The sequence below is a fragment of the Quercus robur genome, chromosome 1 (genome assembly GCF_932294415.1).
Source record: "Quercus robur chromosome 1, dhQueRobu3.1, whole genome shotgun sequence".
Lineage (NCBI taxonomy): Eukaryota > Viridiplantae > Streptophyta > Magnoliopsida > Fagales > Fagaceae > Quercus > Quercus robur.
This window is the reverse complement of record NC_065534.1, coordinates 51,087,410-51,101,048: the sequence shown is the minus strand read 5'-3', so window position 1 is coordinate 51,101,048 and position 13,639 is coordinate 51,087,410. Positions and strand designations below refer to the sequence as shown.

The 13,639-nt window shown below is 37.2% G+C and overlaps 1 protein-coding gene across 1 annotated transcript; it reads left to right on the top strand.

Annotated features, from left to right (window-relative positions):
• The first annotated feature begins 8,347 nt into the window (after positions 1–8,347).
• Positions 8,348–13,570, top strand: LOC126691466 (sugar transport protein 10-like). Its single transcript, XM_050386512.1, has 4 exons — positions 8,348–8,480; positions 10,700–11,022; positions 12,071–12,700; positions 13,121–13,570. Exons 1-4 carry the CDS (start codon positions 8,348–8,350, stop codon positions 13,568–13,570), a joined length of 1,536 nt encoding a protein of 511 aa, XP_050242469.1.
• Positions 13,571–13,639: the final 69 nt, after the last annotated feature.

Sequence of the window (13,639 nt, the reverse complement as noted above, 5' to 3'; positions counted from 1 at the left end):
ATTTATGGACGAAACATATAATTGACTAGCCTCTAATAGGCAACCCCTTCATTTTTTAAACCAAAAGGCATTACTTTATGGTAGAACAAACCTAGGCTTATAACAAAGGATGTTTTCTCCTAGTCCGCCTTGTCCATCTTGATCTGGTTGTATCCTGAGAACGTGTCCATGAAGCTCAGCAATTGATGTCCAGCTATTGAGTCCACTAGCTGGTCAATGCATGGAAGGGGATAACTATCCTTGGGACATGCTTTGTTTAGATCTGTGAAGTCCACAAAAATCCTCCACTTTCCATTAGCCTTTTGACCATTACTACATTTGCTAGCGAATTAGGGTAGTAGACTTCTTAGACAAACTCCGTTGTTACCAACTTCTGTACCTCCTCCTTAATGGCATTGTCTTGTTCAGGGGCGAACACTCTCCTTTTTTAACAAATGGGCTTGTAGGAGGGGGACACATTGAAATGATGAATTATTAGACTTGGGTCAATCCTAGGCATGTCTTCGTGGCTCCAAGCAAACACATCCTTGCTCTTTTTGAGGAATTGGACGAGATCTTGCTTCGTCTTCTCCTCTATGCTTGTTCCTATCCTTATGAACTTCTCTGGGTTGGATTCGTCCAAGGGACGTCCTTCAATACTTAAATCAACTCAACAACTGTCCTCCTTTCCTCAATATTCATCATCAGAAGTTCCTCATCTATTGCTAGCATGACCAGATAGCATTCTCTAGCTGCCAATTGGTCACTTTGTACTTCTCCTATAACATACCCCATTAGGAACTTAACAGGCAAGTGATAGGTAGATGTTGCAGCACTCCAATTATTCAGAGTCAGTCATCCTGTGATGGCATTGTATGAGGACGAGCAGTTAACGACTAGGAAGTTCACTTCCTTGGTGATCTGTTGTGGATAAAAACCAACCATAATTGGTAGGAAGATGGTGCCTACTAGTAGAACCTTTATTCCTCCAAATCCAATCAGGGGAACATTTGCTGGATGACGAAATTCCTTATTAATCCTCATCTACTAAAAGGCCAAGTAGTAGAGGATATCTACTGAACTCCCGTTGTCTACCAGCACTCTTCTTATTGTGTAATTTGCAATCGTCAAAATGGTAACAGTTGCATCGTCATGAGGATGATGTAATCCCCTTACTTCTTCATCCATGAAAGTTATGGCTGGTTCATCCATTATCGGTGTCCTTGGTTGAGGACCGGTAAGTTAAACGTTTTGAACTACTCGGATGTAGGTCTTTTTAGCTCTAGACGAGCTCTCGACTGATGTTCCTCCCATGATAACCCTTATTTCTCCAAGTGGTAGACGAACTAGTTCTTCTACTTTCCCTTTCGATGGTGGCCTCTCGTCTTTGCACTCTCGTCCAATAAAGTTCTTTAACATCCCTCATTTAATAAGAACCTCAATCTACTATTTCAAATCGTAGCATTTGTTAGTGTCATGCCCATGGTCTCAATGAAAACAGCATTTGCCCTTCGTCCGTTTGCTAGGATCTGCCTTTAGCTTCTCTAGCCATTTCAAGGTTGGGTCATCCTTGATTTGCATCAACACTTGGTTAAGTGAAGTGTTCAGAGGTGTATAGCTTGAGTATTATCCTTTGGATGATCCGGCCTTCTTGCCATCTCGGTCTCTCTGTTCTCCCATATTAGCCTTCTTTGGACGAGGGCCTTGTTTTGGATGATGCATGTATCCAGCCTCTGCTTGTTCAACCTTCTTTTTCCGTTTAGCAATGATCACATCTTCAACGTTTATGAAGCTTTGGGCTGGGTGTATCAACTCAGCCTTCGTCTATGGCTCTCAGTAATGTAGCTTATGAATGAACAACTTAGAGGTAACTCTGTTGTAAAAGGCTACCAAAAGGATTTTGCAGTCCATTTTGTCCACCAATAGGGCTTCCCTGTTGAAATGGCTGATGAAGGCCTGTAGACTCTTGTTCTCTCCTTACTCAATGTTTAGTAGGCTGGACGAGGAGCACATATGCCTCTGGTCTCTGACGAAGTTGTTAACAAACAACTTACTTAACTCCTAGAACGAACTTATAGAGTTTGGTGGTAGCTTACCAAACCACACCCTGGCTGGGCCTTTCAATGTGGTAGGAAAGACTCTGCACATGATCTCGTTTGGAACACCTTGGAAGTGCATTGTCGTCTTGAACATAGCGATGTGATCACATGGATCTCATGTTCCATCATATGAATCTAAGGTAGGCATTTTGAACTTAGAGGGTAAGGGATAACTGATAATAGATGCAGTAAAGGAAAAGTCAATTATGTGGACGAGATCATCTACGTGATTCATACTCCTCATGGAGTCTCCCATTTCCTCCATGGCTTTCTTCATCTAGTCCATCTCCTTCTCCAAGTGTGGCACCATCTGAGTAGTAGTGCCTCTAGATTGATCTCCTCCTCTACTCTGAGTTCTGCCCAGGTTCCTCCACTTCTGCACATCGATATCAATGGTGCTTCTTTCCATGGATTTTCCTAGTAAGTTCCGGATTCTGATGAGTTAAGTCTGCCATTGTGGCTAGGGCTGTCCACGGGTCGGTCCGAGTCGGGTTTGTGCCCAACCTTCAACCGACCCGATCTGAACGGGTGGAGAAGTTCCAGACCCACCGCCAACTGCCAAAAGCCACCGGTCGAGTCGGATCGGGCTCAGGTGGGCGGCGGTCGGCTTTGATTTCAACCGAAATACAGAGATCAAACACTGAACTTCGATTCTTGAAAAACAAAATCAACAGATCTACAAACCCAAAGAGAAGATCTACAAACCCAAAGAACAGATCCACAAATCCAAAGAACAAAAACAACAATAGACAGCAATTTCATAGATAACTGAACCTAAGAGATGAAAATTTCAAAGAGGCGAAGACGAATTTGAGAGATAGAGGCGAAGGCGAGCTAGGGACGTTGAGGACAAAGAGCGAACGTCGACGACGAAGAGCACAGATCAACGACGAAGAGGCAGAGATCAACGATGGAGAGGCCGAGATCGACGACGAGCAGCATTGGCGGAGGGTAGACATCGGCGAAGAGCAGATCGTGAGACTGAGACTTGGTCATATCTCGGTTCGGTCGGGTTTCTTCGGGTTTTAGGGAGAAAACCCGCCAACCGACCCACCGTTTTTGGGTTCTGGAAGCGGAGACCCACCGCCGACCGTCACCGGCGTCGGGTCGGTCGGTTCTCGGGCCAGATCGGACGGATTGGGCAGGTGGGTCGGGTCTCAGTTTCTGTTGGACACCCCTAATTGTGGCTGCCATGGACTACAACTATTGTTGAAAAAATGTCAATGGCGAGGTTGGTGCACGGTTTGGGTGGCTAGAAGCATTCCCACTCTCTGGATGCTCTGGACTTGTAGTCATTAATCTAGTCAAAACCATGCAATCTTTTGTCTTAGAGATCAAAGTGGCTAACACTTAGACTACTTTTCTCCCCATGGATGATGCCAAGTGATGATGTGTTAAATCAGTAGGCTAAATGCTTCGGGTTTCAATGGTGGTTGGATGACTTGGAAAGAAAGAAATAGACTATCGAAGGTGACTAGGGTAAACCGGCCATGGACCCTCCGACGGTTAAGTCAGTTTTCTCTCTAGCACTCAAGTATTGTGAGTGGATGAACAGTAAAACATACCTTAGGCAGGTGAATATGGGTCCTTATTTAAAGAGTTTTGGTGTGGGTCTACTTGTTAGGCTCCACTAACATCATAGGAGAAGTGTGGGCTTAGTGGGTAGAGTGGAGCGAATTTTGGGGAATTCACCCCACGTCTCAAAATAGTGGATCATGGTCTGATCGTTTTGTGGTTGTAGAAAATACTTTGAAATTCACTAAGTGTTGGTTGGTCAACCAGTGTCCCTTTGGACGACCAACATTTCCTTGGATGACTTATTTTTATGTTTGTGATGCATCTTTCTATTTTCTCTCTTCTAAAGATTATCCTAGACGTTGTTGGGTTTGGACGGCCCTTATGGATGAATGAGACTTGTTATAAATCACCATCAATTTATATATTTATTTTTTAGTAAAATACAAACCTAAATTATGAAATTAGAGACTGAATACATATGTGAAGAAACTAAGCCAACAGTATAAAACGATAGTGTATATAAAAACGCTCTGTTTGTGTCAAAGTAAAATATAACCCAATCACACATGCACAACTAGTGCCGATACTCATACACTATACCTGTAAGGAACAAAACATCAAAAACCTCTTACATATGTGGGTTAGATTTTAATCAAACTACATATATTCCAAGTCTGATAAGCCAATTCAATGGTAGAAAAATGTTCTTTATAAAATTAGATAGTGACAAATTTTACATAAACAATTTATATTGAGAATTCAAAGAAAGGTTTTTAGAACCCGAGACCAAGGACTTAATCTCAATAGATTAACATAACTTTCACCTAATATTGCAGGTAACATAGTTGGGTTTATGGATTGTAAAGAATTTTACATATTGATTGTCTATAAGACATGGAGCATGTACTGTTGTGTGTGCTTGTTAGACATTGAGCATACTCTGTCATGTATTCTATAATGATTAGTAATGTGAGTTAAGCTTGAATTCAAGCTAATGAGTGTCTTTATAGAAGGAGAAAACAATTCTACAATAAGTACATCACACAAACAAAAAGAAAATCTAAAATAAATTGTTACACTCTGAATGAAAAAAAAAAAAAAAAAAAAAAAAAAAACCATGTGCTAAATGGACAGTGTATATACTGAGTAAGAAGAACATCTCCAAGTATTAGACCTGCAAAATGGACATTGTACAAATTTAAATTCTAGAAAAGGAACAAAACATTGGTTCTCACAGCAAAAATTGCCCCACAATAAAGAAGGGGGTGAGCCTGTTCCCAAGAGCTATTGGACCAAGTCTTAGCTGCCCATTCTTATTGGTCTCAGCATCAAGCTAAGCCATATGGAAAGCATCAAGGTGGAACTCCAATGATCATGGAGGTACCAGCTAAGGTCCCAATTGAATAACATTGAGGTGAAGATATCCAATTGTAATGATGTAAAGAGATAAAACAAAAAAGTTGACAGGAACATAAATAAAAATTGTACAAATAATTCAATTTCATGTAATCTCACCCAATTCATTGCTGGCTTTCCCACTGTGGAAAAGTTGGCATTTGCAAATGATGTGATGGAAAAAGGTCATCTTTCTAACACAAGTTTTTTTTTTTTTCCAGGTTAAATTGATTATTGTGCAGAGAACTTAGAGAACAAAGTTGTACAAATCATATTATCATCTTCTTTCGATTTCATTTGTTGTTGGCTTATATTCAAAGTAGCAGGCAATAATTCTCACTTCTTAAGTTGAAACTTGTAGATTTTTCAATATTTTTAGAACTGAATGTAATAGTTGGTTTATATTAGATAATGAAGAAATACATGTTCATAATTATCCTTCTGCTTTACAAATGTTGACACCGAAATAATAAAGCAATATATTTGAAAGGGGTGATTGGCAGAGAGAGATAAATAAATCAAAGCTTCAGAGAAATAAAATAGTCAAACACTAAATTAAAAGGTGAAATTAAGGTGACCTATTTTGGTTGCTAAACAAAAGATTTGATTGCTTCTATTAGATCAAACTATCAAACAAATATACAATAAAACTTGGACGATGCTCTTAATGCCAAAACTATCTTTATAAGCCATGCCTCGAAGCCAAAGTGCCTTTTTAGTTTGGCTCAGGCATTTTGTGAAACACTTTGAGGGTGAAGGGTTGGCCTCTGTTCTCTTCTTATGCCATGAAGAACTATCAAAGCCTACTGGTTTCCATTATTTATTTCAAGCATTCCATCATAAAATAAAAAATAAAAAATAAAAAAAAAAATCTTGTAGAGGGGAAAAAAAATTACAGACCAGAGAGTCTAAATTAGAAGAGAGATAGAGATAGACTTGGTGTAGTGAAGTGGCCAACGATGACAACCAAAAAGGTAGTCATGCCCTCTGCCACATATCGACTTGTGGTAGGATTCGCTTAATGGTGGGACTAAGGCAACCATTCAGGCAAAATTTGGTATTTAGACTGTTTTTAGAAATTTTTTTTGTGAATAGTATGCGCGTCAAACTATCTAGTTAGTTGGACTGATTTTGGAACTCGAGTTTGCCAAACTTGACTTTGGGCTGGAAGCAAACACTATAGTGGCGTTTTTTTAGTGCCTATAGCAGCGTTTATATAAAACGCCACTATAGGGTACATATAGTGGCGTTTTTTACAAACGCCACTGAAAAAAACGCCACTATAGTTTGAATTTTGGGCTGGAACTCGAGTTTGACGCCACTATAGGGTACATATAGTGGCGTTTTTGACAAATGCCACTGAAAAAATGCCACTATAGTTTGAATTTTGGGCTGGAACTCGAGTTTGGCAAACTCGAGTTCCAAAATCAGTCCAACTAACTAAATAGTTTGACACGCATACTATTCAGAAAAAAAAAAATTCTAAAAACAGTCTAAATACCAAATTTTGCCCAACCATTCAAGTGGGGTTATTCTGCCTCTGGGTGTTGGGGTCTTCTCTGATTTCAATCAAAATACAGCCATGAATAAGTGGATATTCTCAAACCCAAACTCAAATTTCTCTACAAACCCATCCCAAACTCAAATTAGTCACCAAAAATAAAAATAAAAATTTGATAGGGGTATAAGCCCAACGACAAACCCAGCGACAGAAACTTAGGTGCCGACAAGGTTGTGGGAGAGAAGAACTGAGGGTGAGAGAGGGGGAGAAACTGTCGTGAGTAAGAGATGGGGGCGCCAACAAAGGTGGAGCTGAAGATGGGTGGTGCTGGAGAAGGTGGAGCCATTGAGTTGTGGGAGAGGACTGATGGTGGTCTAGGTTGTGAAGAGAAAACTGATAGTGAAGAGGGACAAAGTATAGGGTTTAAAAGAAAGCATGTGTAAAAGGAGTCTCAAGTATATATTTAATGGAAAAAAATAAATCAGATTTAAAAATAATAAATAAAAAATGCTAATGTGTAATATTGTGGAGCTAGCAAATCTGATGTGGCAAAATATGGAGAGGTCAACAAAAGGCACAGGGCTTCAGTTTTACAGTATGTATAGATTATTAGAAATTTCTTATCCATTTAGATGGATGAGTTTTGTTGTTTTTTTTTTTTTTTTTTTTTCCTTCCTTTTTTTTTTCGAAATGAAACTCGAACTTTTCATTAATATTTGAGATTGAAATACAACAAGGCAGAAAACAAAGCCAACACTAGCACTTTGATCTATCAAACATTAGCAGATTATGAAGGCATGGGGGCTCGGTTCCTATCCAAGTCTGAGACATCTCAGCCTTTCTAGCATGCTAAGCTAGCTCATGTGCCACTTTGTTGTAGTCCCTTTTCAGATGCAGAACTTTCCAACTTCTAAACTGATTAAGCAAATTAAGAGCACCATGGATAACAGGGCCCATAGTTCCATGGCATGATCCTGAAATCACCGCTTGGACGGCAATAAGGGAGTCTAATTCTATAATTACCTGAGGAAGCTTTAATTCACCAGCCAAAAGAATCCTGGCCTCAATTGCAAGAGCTTCAGTAGTCTCCACATCATAGGAAGCATTCAGCAAAACGCTTCTGGCAGCAACTAAAATACCTCTACATTCACGTATCACTACCCCGACACTAGATCGTCTGCCATCAGCAGCTGTAACTCCATCTACATTTATCTTGAACGTGTCTGGAGGTGGGGCTGCCCAGCCAACACCAGGGGGCTGCTGCCTGAGAAGGTTTGCTGCTATTACACCTTTATAGTCACACCGAAGCCTTTGGGCATAATCCCAAATCTGAGAGGGTGTGAGGTAAGGCTGTTCGTGTACCACCTGGTTTCTATTGTACCAGATTGACCAAGCCGTGACGAATTTGGTAGTTGTATTATGGGTTGATATGTTTTGGTAGTGTGTTACTAAATTTCCCATCATACGTCAACATTGCCTAAATTTAGACCTATAGGAGAAAGACCAATAATGTTTATTACACTCCTAATCTTTAGACTCTGTGCAAACACCATACCTAAACATTCAATGCCTTATGTTTCGCAAAATTGGTATAAAGCCATTTTTTCAGGTTTCACACCCATTTGGATAGCTTAATATGGCAGGACATTTAAACGGTGTCAAAGCTATGGTAAGAGACAAGGAGGAAAATAAATTTCATCAGTGAGTTTGTTACCCATTTTGGGTAGTTCTGATAGTATAAATACGAAGGTAGGGATACTTTTGAGAGATCCTTATAATAAGCTTGGAAAGAGAGAAATACTTTTGAGAGTCTGGTCTTCTTGGTTCTTATCCAAATTAGTGATTGTCTAGAAAGATGGCAGGAGGAGCTTTTGTTGATGCTCCAAGTGGGAAGAGCTATGAGGGTGGTATCACTGCCTTTGTAATTTTCACTTGTGCGGTTGCTGCCATGGGTGGCCTCATCTTTGGTTACGATATTGGAATCTCAGGTTAAAAATTAAGCTGCTCTGTCACTCCTCTTTACACTTTTATATGTCACATATTGTGCATTTAAATAAAAACTAGCTGATATTCCGTGCAATGCACGGGCATGATATAAATATATTTTAAAATATTATATAAGAAATTATCTTTATAACCATGCAACATAAGCTCCTCTTTTATTGATTATTTCCTTATATGGTTAAGATAAATAAAAAGCTAATATGAAACGGGGCAACAGATTTTCAAAGGTAAAATAAATCCAATTAGTGCTCTTATGTCTATCAAATATTGATATGCATGTTGAAAAAAGAGTCATATAGTTGACAGGGCTTCAAAATTGCGAATTCTAGTCATTTTGTTGAGTTTGCAAAAACCATAAGTGTTAATGTAACTTTGACAAAACACCAGAAAGAAAGACACATGGATAATTTTAAGAATTTATTTTGATCAAACCTCTGTCAAAGAAAATATTTATTTTTAATCACTATCATGTTTTATGAGTACATCAAGTGTGACTATACTTTAGCCTAAACGAATATTCAAAACACTTTTAGGCATGTCACAACCATACAGATACTCTAACCAAGCTAATTGCTGAATTAGTAAAATCATGAATAATTATTAAATTAGTGCCTGTAAACTCAGTTGTATGCTCATCCAAGGCACTAACATTTGTAGGGATATGTCTCCCAAATTCTTGCATGGTAGTTGTAGTAGCAACATCACCATTAGTTTAGCAAAAAGAAAAAACATCACCATTAAGCCCAACAACCAAATGAGAAAAAAACATTTATAAGTGAAGGGGTTGATCACTGTAAACATTTATCATTTGAACTACTTTCCCAAGTATGGTTAAGGTTTAGTACCATTCACCTATTAAGTCTTGCTCTATTACAATTATCAGTACCATGGATCATTGCTATGTCATTAGGCTTTCTACTCCTATGACTTCCACCTCCAAATTTCTTTAATAACTCTATGTTTGTGTAATACATCTATGCAATCTTTTTCTTGTACATGATCATGCGCCTTCTTTGGAAAAGGTATTTGAAAAATACTTCCTTTGTTTTGTTTTTTTTTTTTTTTAATTGAATTATAAACTAAATACCTCAAATGAACATAATATTTTGAGATTCAACAAAAAAAATCAATTTTTTTTTCTGTGTGTTAACAACTATTATTTTTTAATTTCCTATCTTATCAAATTAAAAACAATTTTTAGAGATAGCTAAACTAAATACTTCAAACAAACATAATATTTTGGGATTCAACAATAAATAAATAAATAAACTATTTAAGAGGAACATGAAATTTTGAAAATGATCATACCATCCTGAAATGAAATGTAAATATTGGGAGAGAAATTATAGAAGCATAACTTTTTGAGACCTAAGGAGATGGGGATATATAAAAGAACAGATTTTACAACATGCAAAGCCTTTCACCTACACGTGGGGAGGGTCAAGCCTAAGTTATAATATGTAAGGTAATAAATAGGATCAAGCTTTTCATAAGGTTTGGGGTAGTCCATTCTTTAGAGTAATTATCAATAACAACCCATATTTTATATAATAGTAAAAATAAGTTACTATGATTTATTGCGTAACAGTTAAAAAAACCTAATGAAAGAAGTTAAAAAAGCTAAATGCAAAATTAGAGTGCCACATGGTAGGAGCTTATGCACTCCCGCATGAGATCTCTACTTTATATATATATTGATTTATTTAAGGGAATCAAAGAATTCAATGGGAGAAGATTTTATCCCATAAAAAATGCATATAGAGTTTGTAGCCATTCTTTTCTTTTTCTTTTTTCTTTTTTGGGTTTTCAATTTCTATTTATTTTGATTTGTTCCAATGAGGAAGAAAATCAAACATACTAATAGGCAAATAGCACTCTTATATGGAGACCTACCGAATAGCACTTTTACATATTTAGATTAGGAAAATGTTACATCAACAATATATTAATTTTTTTTTTTTTAATTTATGTTTTGAGTTTAAAAATTGACACAACAATATATAAGACGTGTAATATAATTTGTGGTATCGTCCAAAAATTGGATTTAAATTATTAGAGCTGGACTAACATATCAAGCACAAGTAAGACCACAACTTAACATTGATATAAAATTATCTAAACATGAAAACATACATACATGAAAAACATATTTGAATTAATTTTTTTTTTTTCATGTTTGAAAGTTTCTTGAAAATTTTTGCAGGAGGGGTGACTTCAATGGAACCGTTCTTGAGAAAGTTTTTCCCATCGGTTTACAAAAAAATGAAAAAAGCCGGTAGTGGAAATGAATACTGCAAGTTTGATAGCCAGCTACTAACATTATTCACATCTTCCCTTTACATCGCAGCATTAGTAGCGTCCTTCTTTGCTTCTATTGTTACTAGGAGATTTGGCCGGAAAATGTCCATGTTTATTGGAGGTTTGGTTTTCTTATTCGGTTCTATCCTAAACGGTGCAGCTGTGAACATTGAAATGCTGATCATTGGTCGCTTATTGCTTGGTGTTGGTGTTGGATTTGGTAATCAGGTATAAATTATAGTCCATATTTACTTACTCTCTCTTCAAAGGACTAAAGGCTTAGAGTGTTTATTTTGGTCTTACTAGATCAAAGTTGGGTATCTATTTGTGATGTCCCAATTTGATTAATTGTGTGATGTGTGTGGGTATGTGATGAGTCTCACATTGGGTATTTACTATGTAGATCTAGGCTTTATTAACAACTACAAGGAGTCTCAATTGTGACTAGTCCTTTTGAAGTATAGTATAAATGTGACTAGCGTTTCCCTGTGTGAGCTCGGAGACCCTATCCCACAAAGTGGGCCCTAGCGAGGATGTTAGGAATTTAAGTGGGGGAGATTGTGATGCTCCAATTTTATTAATTGTGTGATTTGTATGAATGTGTGATGAGTCTCACATTGGGTATTTATTAGGTAGATCAAATTCTTTCTATGTTAAAATCCAAATTACACCATTAACTTTAGTTTAGGTGGGTTTTCATTTTCGTCTTTAGTGTTTATTTTTTATTTTCCCAGTTTTGTGCTTAAACATTCCCATTAGTCTTTTTGTTCATTCCTGTCCAAAAACTATAGGAATCACAATATGTGATGCAATATCGTTTTACTAGATTTATTGGTAGTTTTGTGGTTAACAATGGATGGAAGGACCAACTTGATAGGAATATTGTGAAAGTTTAAGGGCAAAAATGACAACAAAAAAAATAAAATTAAAACTTTTTTTTTTTTTGGAGAAAAAATTAAGTAAACTTTAAGGACGAAAATGGTAATTCAATTGAACTTAAAAGTTTAATTTCATTTGATATCAGATTTATTTTATTAATTTTATAAAAGATAAGAACTCGGATTTTTTTTTTTTTCCACCCCTTATAGAGTAAAAAACTTAGATTAAATATTAAAAGCTCATCAAAATGAGTTGATTTTTTTACACCTAACAAATAGGTTGATGTGTTTTGATCTCTTTCTTGGTGTTTATATGATGTTTTCATAGGCAAGAGCTAAGAACATGATCTAGGAACTAAAGTTTTGTCTATGTTTAATTAATTGTCTATTGAATGCAGGCGGTTCCAGTGTATCTATCAGAGATGGCTCCAGCAAAGTTTAGAGGAGCACTCAACATTGGTTTCCAAATGGCCGTTACAATAGGGATTCTAGTGGCCAATCTTATTAACTATGGAACGGCACGGATCAAGGGTGGATGGGGTTGGAGACTTTCTTTAGGTCTTGCGGCTGTCCCTGCAATATTGATGACTATAGGATCTCTTTTCCTTCCAGACACACCCAATTCCATACTAGAGAGAGGCCACACTGAGAAGGCAAAGCAAATGTTACGAAAAATTCGTGGCACTGACAATGTGGACGAGGAGTTTCAAGACCTTTTTGATGCGTCTGAGGCTGCAAAGAAAGTAGATCATCCGTGGAAGAACATCGTGCAGCCAAGATATAGACCTCAACTTGTCATTTCCGTTCTCATCCCATTCTTCCAACAACTCACTGGCATTAATGTGATAAATTTTTATGCACCTGTTCTCTTTAAGACCCTAGGCTTTGGTGACAATGCTTCACTCATGTCTGCTGTTATAACTGGTACTATCAATGTTCTTGCTACGTTTGTTTCCATCTTCACGGTTGACAAGTTTGGAAGAAGGATTTTGTTCCTTGAAGGTGGCATACAAATGATTATATCCCAGGTAAACTTTGAAATAGGCATGTTAAAACTAATATGGAACAAGTTATAGCTTTATACCTCAATTGACACATTTTGCTGTTTGACTGTTTCCAATAGAGATATTTAGTGTTCAAATTTCTCTCCTCTAATTATTGAATTTTTAACCAAAAGAAAAAACTATTAGAGAAAAAAATGACTAAAATCTAAATTTAGTTTTAAAGTTTAGTATTTTTCTTATTTTTGAAAAGTAAATTTTCTATTTTTCTGCTATGACTCCCAAATAAAATAAAATAAAATAAAAAATCATGGCTTTGGCCCTAATTGTGAGGACTTCAATCATGATTTGTCACGTCATTAGTTTTGAAAATGATTATGAAATTTGTAGGTCTTACTTTTCTATTTCTAACCCTTTTGACATGGCAAGATGTTTGCTTCATTGTAGGCTGCAATTGGAGCTATGATAGCTATTTATTTTGGGGTCGATGGTGACGGAAACTTGTCAAAGGTTCAAGCCGATATTCTCTTATTTTTAATTTGCACTTATGTAGCAGCATTCGCATGGTCTTGGGGACCGTTGGGTTGGTTGGTACCTAGTGAAATCTGCCCTCTAGAGATCCGATCGGCGGGCCAAGCCATCAACGTATCTGTCAACATGTTATTTACGTTTGTCATTGCTCAAGTTTTCCTCACTATGCTTTGCCACATGAAGTTTGGTCTCTTTTTTTTCTTTGCTGGATTTGTCATCACCATGACTATTTTCATATCCTTCTTCTTGCCCGAGACGAAGAACGTAAATATAGAAGAGATGATTAGAGTGTGGAAGGCACACTGGTTTTGGGGGAAGTATATCCCAGACGATGCAGTCATTGGCAAACATGAAAGGTCTAATTAGCTCCACAGCAAAGGCCGTTTTGAAGAGGCCAATAACCAAGTACTTTCTTAGTTTATAGCATAGGCTGAT